The 15,710-nt window shown below is 49.2% G+C and overlaps 1 protein-coding gene across 1 annotated transcript in view; it reads left to right on the top strand.

The window, feature by feature from the left end:
• Positions 1 to 135: 135 nt before the first annotated feature.
• Positions 136 to 15,710, top strand: part of slc25a33 (solute carrier family 25 member 33) — a 36,561-nt gene continuing 20,986 nt past the window's right edge. Inside the window, exons 1-2 of the mRNA XM_078238720.1 lie at positions 136 to 233; positions 14,179 to 14,358. Coding sequence (XP_078094846.1) covers positions 193 to 233; positions 14,179 to 14,358 — 221 coding nt within the window. The 5' untranslated portion in view covers positions 136 to 192. The remainder of the gene's footprint in view (positions 234 to 14,178; positions 14,359 to 15,710) is intronic.

Here is a 15,710-nt window from a genome sequence, read left to right as displayed (position 1 = left end):
ACGCAGACGGCCGCGATGACGCAGGGCCACCGCCCCCGCCCCGCCCCCGGTGAGGTCACAGGCCGGAGCCGCGCCTGCGCACTGGCCGCCGGCCCCCATTGCCGCGCGTGCGCACTGGCCCCTCCCCACCGGCCCGCATTGCCGCGGCTGCTGTCAGTGCGGAGCGGCTGCCCTCAGCATGTCGGTGTGAGCATGGCCCAGAGAGACACGGTGCTGCACCTCTTCGCAGGAGGGTGAGTCCCACCGCGCACACACACATCGACCTTTGTGATTCTCTCTCAGCACTGGGCTTGGGGGGGAAAGGATTAATTCAACCAGTTAGGCCGCTCCCGGTCGCCCCTGGTTACCGCTCAGATGATGGACTGAGTGTGAGGGAATGTTCCAGAAGGCAGCAGCGTGTTACACCCCAGACCCCCCACCCCCAGGCCCCCACTAACCCCCCCTCCCCCCCACTAACCCCCCCTCCCCCCCACTAACCCCCCCTCCCCCCCACTAACCCCCCCTCCCCCCCACTAACCCCCCCTCCCCCCCACTAACCCCCCCTCCCCCCCACTAACCCCCCCTCCCCCCCACTAACCCCCCCTTCCCCCCCCACTAACCCCCCCTCCCCCCCCACTAACCCCCCCCTCCCCCCCCGGCGCTCATCCCCCCCCCCCCCGGCGCTCATCCCCCCCCCCCCGGCGCTCATCCCCCCCCCCCCCCGGCGCTCATCCCCCCCCCCCCCGGCGCTCATCCCCCCCCCCCCCCGGCGCTCATCCCCCCCCCCCGGCGCTCATCCCCCCCCCCGGCGCTCATCCCCCCCCCCCCCGGCGCTCATCCCCCCCCCCCCGGCGCTCATCCCCCCCCCCCCCGGCGCTCATCCCCCCCCCCCCCCGGCGCTCATCCACCCCCCCGGCGCTCATCCCCCCCCCCGGCGCTCATCCCCCCCCCGGCGCTCATCCCCCCCCCGGCGCTCATCCCCCCCCCCGGCGCTCATCCCCCCCCCCGGCGCTCATCCCCCCCCCCGGCGCTCATCCCCCCCCCGGCGCTCATCCCCCCCCCCCCGGCGCTCATCCCCCCCCCCCGGCGCTCATCCCCCCCCCCCCCGGCGCTCATCCCCCCCCCCCCGGCGCTCATCCCCCCCCACCCGGCGCTCATCCACCCCCCCGGCCTTCTCCCCCCCCCGGCGCTCATCCCCCCCCCCGGCGCTCATCCCCCCCCCCCGGCGCTCATCCCCCCCCCCGGCGCTCATCCCCCCCCCGGCGCTCATCCCCCCCCCCGGCGCTCATCCCCCCCCCGGCGCTCATCCCCCTCCCCCCGGCGCTCATCCCCCCCCCCCGGCGCTCATCCCCCCCCCCCCCCCGGCGCTCATCCCCCCCCCCCCCGGCGCTCATCCCCCCCCCCCGGCGCTCATCCCCCCCCCCCCGGCGCTCATCCCCCCCCCCGGCGCTCATCCCCCCCCCCCGGCGCTCATCCCCCCCCCCCCGGTGCTCATCCCCCCCCCCCCCCCGGTGCTCATCCCCCCCCCCCCCCGGTGCTCATCCCCCCCCCCCCCCCGGCGCTCATCCCCCCCCCCCCGGCGCTCATCCCCCCCCCCCCGGCGCTCATCCCCCCCCCCCGCGCTCATCCCCCCCCCCCCGGCGCTCATCCCCCCCCCCGGCGCTCATCCCCCCCCCCCGCGCTCATCCCCCCCCCCCCGGCGCTCATCCCCCCCCCCCCGGCGCTCATCCCCCCCCCCCCCGGCGCTCATCCCCCCCACCCCGGCGCTCATCCCCCCCCCCCCCCGCCCGGTCTCATCACCCCCCCCCCCCCGGCGCTCATCCCCCCCCCCCCCCGGCGCTCACCCCCCCCCCGCTCATCCCCCCACTCATCCCCCCCCCCCCCCCGCTCATCCCCGCCCCCCCCGCTCATACCTGCCCCCCCCCGCTCATACCTGCCCCCCCCGCTCATACCTGCCCCCCCGCTCATACCCGCCCCCCCCCGCTCCTACCCGCCCCCCCGCTCCTACCCGCCCCCCCCCGCTCCTACCCGCCCCCCCCGCTCCTACCCGCCCCCCCGCTCCTACCCGCTCATACCCGCCCCCCTCGCTCATCCCCGCCCCCCCGCTCATCCCCGCCCCCCCCCGCTCATCCGCCCCCCCCCGCTCATCCCCGCCCCCCCCGCTCATCCCCGCCCCCCCCCGCTCATCCCCATCCCCGCCCCCCCCGCTCATCCCCGCCCCCCCCCGCTCATCCCCGCCCCCCCCGCTCATCCCCGCCCCCCCCCCTGCTCATCCCCTCCCCGCCCCTGACACCCCCCCGTGCTTATCAGCCCTTGTACCCCCTCCCCCGCTCATCGACCCTGGAACCCCCCATCCCTCGCACACCCCTCTCTCTGTTTCTCCCTGCATTCGCAACCCCTATCCTCCCCCTTCGATTGGTCCTGCGATATAGACTATCTACAAATCTGAAAAACGTGCTGGTTAGGGTGCATTGGCCATGCTAAATTCACCCTCAGTGTACCCGAACAGGCGCTGGAGTGTGGCGACTCGGGTGATTTTCACAGTAACTTCATTGCAGTGTGAAGGTATGCCTACTTGTGACACTAATAAATAAACTTTAAACACATTCAGAATTTTAAAAATGTACTATTGGACTATGTCACAGAATGAATCATTGTAGCTGTTTAAGTGGAGGTAGGAGAAGGTAATCCTGGACTACACCAGCTCTGTTTTCTCGTTGGTTTACTGTGGTGTTTGGGGAGAACATTATTTTTGGCATCATGGTTGGGTTTTGATTTGATTTTGTTTTCGTGTTGGCACATTTTGCTGGCCTGGCGGCAGAACTAAAATCGGTCATCATCCTTGGGTGACATAACCTTAACTATCCAATAGGTTCCCAGAATAGCATAAGCCGCTTCTGAGTTTGTGCCACAAGTGTGACGACTAATCCAGTGGGGATTTGGAAGCAATGAGGGACATGATTGCAGTCCCATGGTTTAATCCTGAGCCACTCACCTGATCATCATGGTGTGTCACCAACCTGTTTCCAAACTTGCTCAGCTTCTTCGTACAAGTCCCAGCTCTGTGTCAAGTTCACTTGTACTGGGTAAAGCAATGTAATTATATATTATAACATACAATGGGAAATTAGTGTCTCTTCATTGTATTTTTCTAACTTGTTCATCTATGTGGAGATGGAGGGGAAACGCCTCTCTTTTGTTTTTCTTGACTTGTAGCTGAGTCCTATTTACAATGTCGCCTGTGATGGACACTATCTTTTCACACACAGTTGGTTACTGGCTTTCTATACAGCTCTGTTGGAAGCAGTTTGATTTGATTTATAATTGTCACATGTATTAGTATACAGTGAAAAGTATTGATTCTTGCACGCTATACGGACAAAGCATACCGTTCATAGAGACGGAAAGGAGAGAGTGCAGAATGTAGTGTGACAGTCATAGCGAGGGTGTAGAGAAAGATCAACTTAATGCGAGGTAGGTCCATTCAAAAGTCTGACAAACAGCAGGGAAGAAGCTGTTCTTGAGTCGGTTGCTACGTGATCTAAGACTTTTGTATCTTTTTCCCGAAGGAAGAAGGTGGAAGAGAGAATGTCCGGGGTGCGCGGGGTCCTTAATTATGCCAGCTGCTTTGCCGAGGCAGCGGGAAGTGTAGACAGAGTCAATGGATGGGAGGCTGGTTTTGTTGTTGGAGTTTGTGAGCAAAGTAACGTGACGATATTTTGGAGAAGGGCAGTGGAGCTATTTCACTATAGATGTGGTCTGACCTGAGTATTTCCAGTATTTTCTGTTAAAGTTTGACGTTTATTTATTAGTGTCACGAGTAGGCTTACATTAACACTGCAATGAAGTTACTACGAAAATCCCTAGTCGCCACACTCACCGGTGCCTGTTCAGATACACTGAGGGAGAATTTAGCACGGCCAATGCACCTAACCAGCACGTCTTTCGGACTGTGGGAGGAAACCGGAGCACCCGGAGGAACCCCATGCAGACACAGGGAGAACGTGCAGACTCTGCACAGACAGTGACCCAAGCCGGGAATCGAACCTCGGTCCCTGGTGCTGCGAGGCAGCAGTGCTAACCACTGTGCTGCCCACATCTATCTCTTTGCTCTTTGTGGGAACTTTGTGTGTGCAAACTGGCTGCCATGTTTTCTATATTACAACAGTGACTGAGTTTCAAACATACTTTATTGGCTGCAAAGTACTTGAGGACAGCGTGAAGTTGTGAACGGTGCTATATAAATGCAAGTCGCTTTATAGTTGAACTCTGTCCAGTCTTGTTTGTCACAAGGCATGCTGTTTTTATTCATTGAGGCATGAGGAAATTAACCTTCAGGGGAGTAAGATGCTGAAGTATTTTCCTGCACAGATACTCTTTCAGTGCATCATAGCCACATTTTGGAGGTATTGCTTTGTTTGAGGTTTCAGGAACCCCTGGCTAAATAATTTTATAACTTCTGCATTGTAGGGATTCTGTGAGTCTGTGATTGTGATTCACCTTATCCATCTTTTTTTAACTGGATCAGTTGATGACAGTTCTGTGTAATTCCCAAAGGGTGGTTATTGAGCCTTCCACGCTTGTAGCAATAGTTTTTGTTGTTGCAGCAATATGGCTATGTGTCTAAGGTGGAGGTTCCCACTATTATTAAACAATCATAACCGTGATTCATTCTCTTATTCCACCTCTGTGAATCTGAAGATACATTTGGCTGAACACCTATAGGAAGAAGTATAGTACTCGGTGTTCTGTCGAATGTTCTAAATCTGAAATGGAACACGTAGCTCGTAAAACTGTTCTGCTCAAAAACCATTAACTTGCAACAAAACGAACAACACCACTGAATGTTAAATAGCATCAATTCTTAGTGTGTGAAACTAACACTATATTAGCACATGGAGCCATTGGAAGCAATATTTATACATTTGCTTTCCTTTTTGATAAGGTAGCAGTGCTTCAGAATCTAAATTGATCCTTTATGTTGGTGCATGATTTATTTGTAGTGTGTTCATGGTGCTTTTGTGCAGCATTCTTGGTGGAGTTGGGCAATGCCTAGTTGTGACTCACACAAGAAAATGTTCTCATGCTGCTTTTCGGCGATGACTCAAGTATGTAGTAATCACACCAAGGATATTTGGCATGGGAGTTTAAGAGGTGCCCACACAGAGCAGACAGCACTGGCAAACAATGAAGAGAAATTAGTTCCAACAATGCAAATGATGTATGAAGCTGGTTTCAAGCTAAAAGGCATAACATTTGTTAACTCCTCAATAACTGCGGCAGCGAGGGAATTTGGTGTTGTTGAAAAACTGGTGCGAGAAATGGAAGGAGGAGTCTGCCCTGAAAACCGAGGGCAGAATCTTCCGGCCGGCGGGATTTTCTGAAACCGTTGCGGTGAACAGAGTGTTGGCTGAGTGCCCAATTCTCCACCCTCTCTTGCATTGGGACGTGAACGGCTGGTAAGATTGCGCCCTAAGACTGAATGCACCATGAGACTGGAGACCAGCCACAGATCTTGAGATGCACATATTGAATGAGTCTTTGAGATTTGTCAGATTAGTTACATCGCCATCAGAAAAGCATTGCGCACGCAAACATTGAAGTGGATCAAATCAAATTCTGATGATTTCAGAGCAACAGCTAGTTGGCGTAGCTGTTTTATGGAACAAAAATGTCCTCTGTTGCGACAGCAGACCAAAATTGCTCCAACTACCAAAAGGCCTCAATGCCAAAATTACCAGTCCCCAGCGATTCATCTTCACACAATAGCAAAAAGATGAGTTTCCATTATGTCACATGGGTATCCTGGCTGGAACTCCATGAACTTTAATATGCCTAGCCACAGAACTGCAGGGTGCCAAGGTGTGAAAACATTTCTGCTGAAAACCTGAGGACATTGCAAGACACGGTTCACTGATATGAACCTGCAAGCCAACAGAATGAAATTTAAGCCTAGCTAATTTTTAACCATAAGCTGTAGCTTTCTCTGCCAGATCATTTGGCTATTTCAGAAAAGAAACTGCAAGGCATGGATCCCACTTTGTGAGCCAGTCCCACCAGCAACTTATCTTAAAGATTGGGGTGCAATTATTAAAGGCCATCCCAATACAAGAAATTTAAAATAAGACTAGCCTGCAATGCAACACCCACTCTCTGGCTCTGCTGCCTGCCGCTGACTTGATCTCTTTCCCTCCCCATGCGATGCACTCACTTGAACTCCTCTGGTGGTTTCCATCTGCCAGGTGCACGCCAGGAAAACCGCCCCCCCATTGCTACAGGCTCACCAGGACTGGAAATTGAATGTGCATGGACATTTGTCATTCAAGAAGGATAGGTAGAGAGGGAAGGGAGGTGTTAGTAAGGGACAAGATCAGTATATTCGTAAGAGAGGATTTTGGGTCGAAAGATCAAGATGTAGAATGCGTGTGGCTGGAGCTAAGAAATAGCAAAGGGGCCGCAAAAATTAGTTGGAGTCATTTATATGCCACCAAACTGTAGTGGTAATGTTGGACTTGGTATAAATCAGGATATTAGAACTGCAGGTAACTTGGGTATAGAATCATAGAATTCCTACAGTGCAGAAGGAGGCCATTCGGTCTATCGGGTCTGCACCAACTCTCTGACAGAGTTTCTTACCCAACCTTAGGGTAATACAGTAATAATGGGCAACTTGATTTTAAACATAGACTGGGTAAATCTAATTAGCATTAATGCTGTGGGGGATAACTTCCGGGCGTGTATAAGAGATGGGTTACTGGAGCAGAATGTTGCAGAATTCACTAGAGATCAAGCCGTTTTAGATTTATTATTACATATTGAGAAAGGTCTAATTAATAACCTTACTTAAAAGGAGCCATTAAGAAATAGTGACCATAATATGATAAAGTTGTACATTAAGTTTGAAAGTGATGCAGTTCGTTCTGAAATAGGGTCCTATATCTAAACAAGGGAAATTATGAAGGGATGAGGGGCAAATTGGCTACTATAATGGATAGGGAATTAAAAGGTTTGATCGGAAACAGATAATGGCTAGTATTTAAAGAGTATTACATGGTATACAACAAATATGTATTCTTCTAAGACACACCACCCAACGGGAAAGGTGAATCAACCGTAGCTAGCAAAAGAAGTCAAAAATTGCATTAGGTTAAAGGAATTGTCTTAAGGTTGCCAGAATAAGTGGTAAGTAAAAGTGGGAGCAATTCAAAATCCAACCGTGGAAGACCAAGAAATTGATAAAGAAAGGGAAAAGAAGGTACGAATGTAACTTATAAAAACGTCTTTAGGTACGTGAAAATGAAAATATTAGCCAAGCACAAATATGGGTCCATTGCTGGCAGCGACAGGAGAATTTATAATGGAGAATAGGAAAAGAGTGGCTGAACTAAAACATTTCTTTGTGACTGTCTTCATAGAGGAAGGTACAGAAAATCTCCCAGAAATACTAGGGAACCAAGAGACAAGGGAAAATGAGGAACTAAAAGAAATTAGCATTAATAAAGAGGTTGTACTCAAAATTAATTGGATGAAAGGTTCATAAATTCCCTGGACTCGATGAGCTACATCCCAGAGCGTTGATGGGGGTCGCGATAGAGAGAGTGCATATATTGGTGGTTATCTTTCAAAATTCTATAGACCCTGGAAAAGATCCTGGGGACTGAAAAGTCATTACTTTTTGCATATGATGTTGCAGTTATATAGTTGGTTAGGCCACATTTGGAATACTGCATCCAGTTCTGGTCGCCACACTACCAGAAGGACGTGGAGGCTTTGGAGAGAGTACAGAAAAGGTTTACCAGGATGTTGCCTGGTATGGAGGGTATTAGCTATGAGGTGAGATTGAGTAAACTAGGGTTGTTCTCCCTGGAAAGACAGAGGTTGAGGGGCGACCTAATAGAAGTTTATAAAATTATGAAGGGTATAGATAGGGTGAACAGTTGGAAGCTTTTTCCCAGGTCGGAAATGACAAACACAAGGGGTCACAAGTTCAAGGTAAGGGGGGCAAGGTTCAATACGGATATGCGGGGGACGTATTTTACACAGAGGGTGGTGGGGGCCTGGAATGCACTGCCAAGCAAGGTGGTTGAGGCAGACACGCTAGGATCATTTAAGACTTATCTAGATAGCCACATGAACAGACTGGGAATAGAGGGATACAAACGGATGGTCTAGTTAGGAACACATGATCGGTGCAGGCTTGGAGGGCCGAAGGGCCTGTTCCTGTGCTGTATTGTTCTTTGTTCTTTAGCAACATGTGGCTTGTGCAATAGTGGTTCAAAGTCAGAACAGAGATATCGTCACAGGTTTTATCACTTCAATATTATGAAACAATTGTCTAAACGCGAGTGAAAGACTGATACTCGTGTTATATGTGGCACCAGCAGCCTGATCAGACTTGGAGAAGGTAACTTCTCCACAGCTCCAGAATGCTACAATGTATGTCCAACAGCTTAAGTACAGGGGAAGCGGTAGAATTTATGAAAATGCTTTGGTTAATTCACTATAAATTGACATTGTCAATGCGATAGAACATTACTTATTTGTCTTTAAGACAGAGGGTATGTGGTAGAGCACAGAACAAGAGTGATTAAATGACAGAAGAGATGATACAAAGCAACAGGGGACGATCATAGAATCTACGGCACGGAGACAGGCCCTTTGGCCCAAACTGGTCCAAGCCAACCAAAAAGCCCATCTAAGCTAACTCCATTTGCCTGCATTTGGCCCATATCCCTCTAAACCTTTCCTATCCATGTATCTGTCCAAATGCCTTTTAAATGTTGTCAATGTCCCTGCCTCCGGCAGCTCATTCCACACACGTACCACCCTCTGTGTAAAAAAAAAAGTTGCACCTCAGGTTCCCATTAATTCTTTCCCCTCTTTCCCCGGTAGCACAGTGGTTAGCACTGCTGCTTCACTGCTCCAGGGACTTGGGTTCGATTCCCGGCTTGGGTCACTGTCTGTGTGGAGTTTGCACACTCTCCTCGTGTCTGCGTGGGTTTCCTCCAGGTGCTCCGGTTTCCTCCCACAGTCCAAAGATGTGCAGGTTAGGTTGATTGGCCATGCTAAAAAATTGCCCTTAGTGTCCTGAGATGCGTAGGTTGGAAGGATTAGTGGGTAAATATGTTGGGATATGGGGTAGGGCCTGGGTGGGATTATGGTCAGTGCAGACTCGATGGGCCGAATGGCCTCTTTCTGTACTGTAGGGTTTCTATGATGACTAACGTAAACCTATGCCCTCTAGTTCTCGATTCCCCAACCCTCAAAAAAAGACAGTGCATTTACCCTATCCATGCCTCTCATGATCTTATACACCTCTATAAGATCATCCCTCAGTCTCCTACGTTCCAAAGAAAAAAGTCCCAGCCTGTCCAATCTCTCCCAATAACTCAGTCCATTGAGTCCTGACAACATCCTTATAAATCACTTCTGCACACTCTCCAGTTTAATAGCATCTTTCCTATAGAAAGGCGACCAAAACTGAACACAATACTCTTCACCAACATCCTGTACAACTGCAACATAACTTCCCAACTTCTATACTCAATGTCCTGACTGATGAAGACCAGCATGCCAAAAGCCGCCTTCACTGTCCTATCTACTTGTGACTCCACTTTTAGCGAATCGTGCACCTGAACACCAAGGTCCCTCTGTTCCACAATACTCCCTAAGGTCCTACCATTCACCGTGAAAGTCCTACCTTGATTTGACTTTCCAAAATGCAACACCGCACATTTATCTGTATTAAACTCCATTTGCCATTTCTCGGCCCACTTACCCAACTGATCAAGATCCTGCTGCAATTTTTGATTACCACCTTCACTGTCTACAATACCACCATCTGCAAACTTACTGATCATGCCTTATACATTCTCATCCAAATCGTTGATATAGATAACAAACAGCAATGGGTCCAGCACTGACCCCTGAGGCACACCACTAGTCACAGGCCTCCAGTCCGACAAGCATCCTTCCACCATTACCCTCTGCTTCCAACCATCAAGCCAATTGTATATCCAATTTGCCAGCTCTCCCTGGATTCCATGTGATGTAACCTTCCAGAGCAGCCTACCATGTGGAACCTTATCAAAGACTTTACTGAAGTCTATATAAACTATTCTACCACCCTGCCCTCATCAACCTTCCTGGTCACTTCATCAAAGAACTCTAACAAATTTGCAAGGCGTGATCTCCCATGCACAAAGCCATGTTGACCACTCCCAGTCAAACCCTTTCTTTCCAAATGCCTGTATATTTATCCCTCAGAATCCTCTCTAGTAACTTACCCACCACCGATGTTAGGCTTACCGATCTGTAATTCCCAGTTTTTCTTTGCAGCTCTTCTTAAATAAGGGCACAGCATTTGTTACCCTCCCGTCCCACTCGTGGCTATCAATGAGCTGATAATGAGGAAAAGTAAGGAGACAAAAAATAGGTCCAGAGGTGATGGTTACGGCAGAAACATTATCAGCTCCTGTTGTCTAAGCAAATGAGAGCAGTGGTTATCACCTCAATTTGTTGAATTTGGTGTTGAGGCTGCAAGGCTCTAAAGAGACTAATCAAGAGATATGGTGTTGTTTCTTGACCTTGCGCTGAGAGCTTCATTGGAATAATGATACAAAGGGAGAATGCAGCAAATGCTGGAAAGCTGAAATATAAACAAAGATTTAGCAGCAGAGTTGCCTCAAATTCGTCACCGCAGTGCGTGGCCTGACTGTTGCAGTGCACAGTCACTTTTAGATTGCCATGCATCTTAAAGGAACATCAGTCATGTGTGAGACCTCATTGTCCCTGTGTGGTCCATTCCAGATTTCTGCACACTGGGCATCCATGTAATTTAAAGTGGGCATTGTTCAATAGGTCAGACATTTATAGAAAGACAGACAAATCTGTGACTTCTGTCAGAACTGGAGAATGTTGTTCTGATGAAAGATTGCCCACCTGAGGTGTTACCTCTTGAGTATTTCCAAGATTTTCTGTTTCTATTTCTTGGGACAGTGTTAGAGGTGGAGGACAGAGAGACCAGAGTGGGACTAAGAATTAAAGTGGCAAGAGACCCAGAAGCTTGGGGTCACGCTTGTGGACTAAACTTAGATGCTCAGCAAAGTGAACATCCAATTTGACCTCTCCTGTGTGGAGGAAGCCACATTGTGAATAGTGAATCCAGTATAGTAAATTGGAGGTACAAGGGAATCAATTCTCAGGACAATGGGGGAGGAGGAGGGATATAACATTCCTGTGCTTGCACGGGAAGGTGACTGGGGAACGGAAGCTTAAGGTGAACTTCATTGAGCATTTAACTTGCTCTCTCTGACCTGGGAGTTGGTGTTGATAAAGAGAATCTGAAGTGAGAAAGATTTTACTTTCCAACATGCAATCTAGCGAAGTTTAGTAGGAAACCTAGTGTTTAAACAAAACAGATTTTGACTCAATTGCTACAGAGGTTTGTATATTCTGCATATACCCTTTAGAAATGTTCCGTCTGAATGCAAAACCAGGATTGACAGTGGATGGGTGTCAGAATTCATGGGCAGGGGCGGATGTTGTCAGGCTTTATGGGTGCAGATGTTTTGAACATGATGTTGCAAGAGGGAAAAAAATAAGGAAAGAGTTTCAAAGCATGAGGGTAAAATGGTTGGGGCTTTGCTGCTAAAGATTGAGTGGAGAATGGGAGGTATAGGAAGCCAGAATGAAGAGTAGAGGATACAAGAAGGCTTTTGGGGCTAGAGCAGATTCTAGAGTTGGGCAAGAACAAGGCTATGAAGGAACCTGGTAGACAAAGGTGTGAATTTTGTTGCTGATATGCCAAGGGATGGTGACCTGATAGAGGTCAGTAAGAATGAACTGACGAGCGGCACATGCTAAGGTAGGATGTTGGTAACTCATGTTTTGAAGACTTGGAGTTATGGAAGATTAGAATGCGGGAGGGTTCTATCTTCAATCTCTCTTGGTTGAGCTCTTTGAGTGGCAATGGTCATGTCGCAATTAGCTTGAGCATCAGGGGGCTAAAGAGATGAAAAAAACAACCAGCATTTCTGCTCCTGATTGTTAAGCTGCTAGAATCTGTGTATTCATATAATGTGTGGTAAGGCCAGGAGTTCGGCTTGGCAATGCTCCTCTCCGTAATGAAGTAGGATGCCACCACTCAGGTTAGGCCTAGAAATAAATAGAATCATAAATGCAGAAGAGGCCCTACTGTGTAATTAAATTCCCAGCACTAGGAGAACCGGAAAACATGTAGTTATGTTTAGTGGTGCTTCACATGCCAATCTACCAGATGGACATTCAAGCGATGCCAGATACATAACATTCTTGGTAGGTAAGAAAGAAAAAAGCTTCCTACAGTTCCCAACAGATTCTTCTTTATACTGAGTCGGTTGGTCAGCTGACCACCACATCATTTTGTCATTCGTTACATAGTTTACTGGGTCAGCTGATCCTGCTACCATTGGTCACACTACAACAGATTCAACGTTATCATTGGTTACATTCTAACAGATTCCCCTTTGTTTTCTAAATAATTTAAGACAACCATCCTCCAATCTTAACTTTCCAGTACCTGCATCAGTCCAACGCCGGCATCTCCACATCATCCCTTTTGGTAAAGCAGTCGGATAACTGTAGATTTGCACCAACCCAGTTGAGTTTGGAAACGTCCTTGTTTTCCAGCATTTGTTTAATGCTGGCCCTGTTAGGGTGTAGCCAATGATAACACCTACGACTCATCAAGTCTGCACCGACACACGAGAGACACCTAAACTCCCACCTAATCCCATTTACCAGCACTTGGCCCATAGCCCTGACTGTTGTGATGTGCCAAGTGCTCATCCAGGTACTTTTTAAAGGATGGGAGGCAACTCGCCTCTACCACCCTCCCAACAGCGCATTCCAGACCGTCACCACCCTCTGGTTTTAAAAAAAAAGTTTTTCCTCGCATCCCCCCGAAACCTCCTGCCCCTTACCTATGTCCCCTCGTGACTGACCCTTCAACTAAGGGGAACAGCTGCTCCTTATCCACTCTGTCTATGCCCCTCATAATCTTGTACACCTCGATGGCGGCCTGATGGTGGTGGAGGGGAATGCCGACATCCATGAAACCGTTAATGAGAATGAGGAGAACATGGGAGAAAGATAATGGGTAACATTGTGCTTTGAGCGGCTGGCTGTAATTATTGTGCAACTTGTAGATATGCGTGACTGCCGAGTTTAGCAGCTTTCTCTCCCACTGCTTAAAAGACCCTGCCAATTTCTGTGAAACACTCTGTTACTATACTGGTACCAGGAGCAGGAAGTATTTTGCTCGAGTCAATATTATTTTGTGATATGAACTAAAATTGATCTCATTGTTCCCACCGCTGTCATTAACACATGTAGCCAGCAATATTTAATTTGAGCCTTAATGTCTCAATGCGTTCTGAAGACTTAGAGTCTGACAGTAAAAGTAGATATTTTGTCTGCTCTGTGCGAATGCAACCTGGAAATGCCTTGCAAGTCCCAACGACTGTGACGATAGTGTATACTTGGCATCAGCACTTTGCAAAAATTTGCATGACTTCGAAACCAGAGAGGCAGGATTGCAGCCCAATAGGGTGGTTTGTGCATATTGTAATTGCCAGTTTGAGAAAATCTTGGCACCTATCAGCTATCTATTTTTGAATGCAGGTCTGAGCATTTCTGTCACTTAGCAATATTTTTGCCTTTTTGGGTAATATAGGGGGGTGCGGCACGGTGGCACAGTGGTTAGCACTGCTGCTTCACAGTGCCACAGGCCGAGGTTCAATTCCAGCCTCGGGTCACTATCTGTGTGGAGTTTGCACGTTCTCCCCGTGTCTGCGTGGGTTTCCTCCGGGTGCTCTGGTTCCCTCCCACACTTCAAAGACGTGCAGGTTAGGTGGATTGGCCATGCTAAATTGCCCCTTAGTGTCAGGGGGATTAACAAAGTAAATACGTGGGGTGGTGGGGATAGGGCCTGGGTGGGATTGTTGTCAGTGCAGAGTCTAAGGGCTGAATGGCCTCTTTCTGCACTGTAGGGATTCTGTGATGAATCTATGATGCTAAATGCCCTTTACCCACAAACCTTTATCCCCTTGATCCCAAAGTAAAGCTCACACATGGAGCAGCCTGATTTGATGCCTGTGTTTCACATATACTTTAATAGCTAATTGCTAATTTTTTTCCTATTCTTTGCATTATCCACAGGTGTGGAGGAACAGTGGGGGCAATTGTCACTTGCCCATTGGAAGTGATTAAGACTAGACTCCAGTCCTCAGGCTTAACACTTCGTCCAGTCTACATTCCACAGGTCAACCTTAATACAATCAATGGACCGGGTGTGGTTCGACCAGCACGTGTAGCACCCGGACTTTTCCAGGTTCTAAAGTAAGTAAACTATACTTTTCTATATTTCTTCACAAAACTAATGAATTGGGTTTTGCCGCTGCAGCATATTGTCCGTGCAGTAACCTGGTCAGATCAACTATTGCCCAGCCAATTCACTTCAAGTTAAATGTTCATTGATTCTTGTATTTGGGATCTGCTCAATGTATCAGCAAACAAACACCAACCTGAAAGCAAATGCTGGGGATGCTGGAAATCTGAAATAAAATCAGAAAATGCTGAAAATATTTAGCAGGTCAGACAACGCCTGTGGAAAGAGAAACGGAGAAAGGTTGTGACCTTCCAGCTACAAAAATGGGCACTGGGTTTTTAATTAATTTTTTAGAAGATGTGGGCATCGCTGGCTGAGCCAGCATTTATTGCCCATCCCTAACTGCCCTCCATTACAGAGGCATTTGAGAGCCAACCACATTGCTGTGGGTCTAGAGTCACATGTAGACCAGACCAGATAAGGGTGGCAGATTGCTAGTCCAGTGATAAGACCACAACTGCCTTCCCTGGATAGTGATGCGCAATCACCTCGCGATCTTAGTGCCACCTGCTCATTATCACGATTGCTGTGTGCAGTCAGCACTAAATGTGCTGTTCATTTGCTGCACACGTTAGGGGACCCAATGTTATTACTTGCGAGTACTATTAAAAGCTAGCCTGCACTTAAAGGGAAAGTGCATTGTGGTGCTGGAGGTGCGAACTTCATTAATTTCACTGTTCAACAAAGGAAAATGGCTGATTGTAGGCCATCTGGCAGCAGGGACCCAACCTTTTGGCTAAGATCAAGTGCAGTATGGTCGGCAGCCCATGGTCGGCCGCACTTGGTCGAGGTCATTAGGTTACACTGAAGCTTCATATGTTGCATATGAAGCAATTTTTAAAAGCGGCATCTCGGCCTTTTGGCTAAGATGCAAATGAGCTCAAGTCTTGGAGGAGGAACCTCCCCCTTCTCCAATCAGCTTGGCTCATGGAGATCAGGCCCAGGACAGGGTGGTTTGGTCGCTCGCCCTGTCTTGTCAGCCTGGATCTGAAATGTCTCAACTTGTTGAGACTCTGAATTGGATTTGATTTGATTGAATTGGAAAAGTATTAAAAAAAAACCTGGCAGCAGGGACCCCTCCAGGCACTTGAGGAAAAGGCAATGAGAGCATCAGGGAAAAATGCCAGAAGGTCGGCACTGAGGAGTGGGATTTAGTACCCAAGAAGTTTGCTGACTCCATGAGTTGTCATGGCTGTATCTTCAAAGACCACATCCAGTTGTAAGAATAGCCTCAGCCCCTGTTTGATTCAGCACAACTATTACCATCAGCAACCACCCCCATCACTTGCCCATACTTAGAGTA

Source organism: Mustelus asterias, chromosome 22 (genome assembly GCF_964213995.1).
Source record: "Mustelus asterias chromosome 22, sMusAst1.hap1.1, whole genome shotgun sequence".
NCBI lineage: Eukaryota > Metazoa > Chordata > Chondrichthyes > Carcharhiniformes > Triakidae > Mustelus > Mustelus asterias.
The sequence above is the reverse complement of the archived record's forward strand: the minus strand, read 5'-3'. Positions and strand labels throughout refer to the sequence as shown.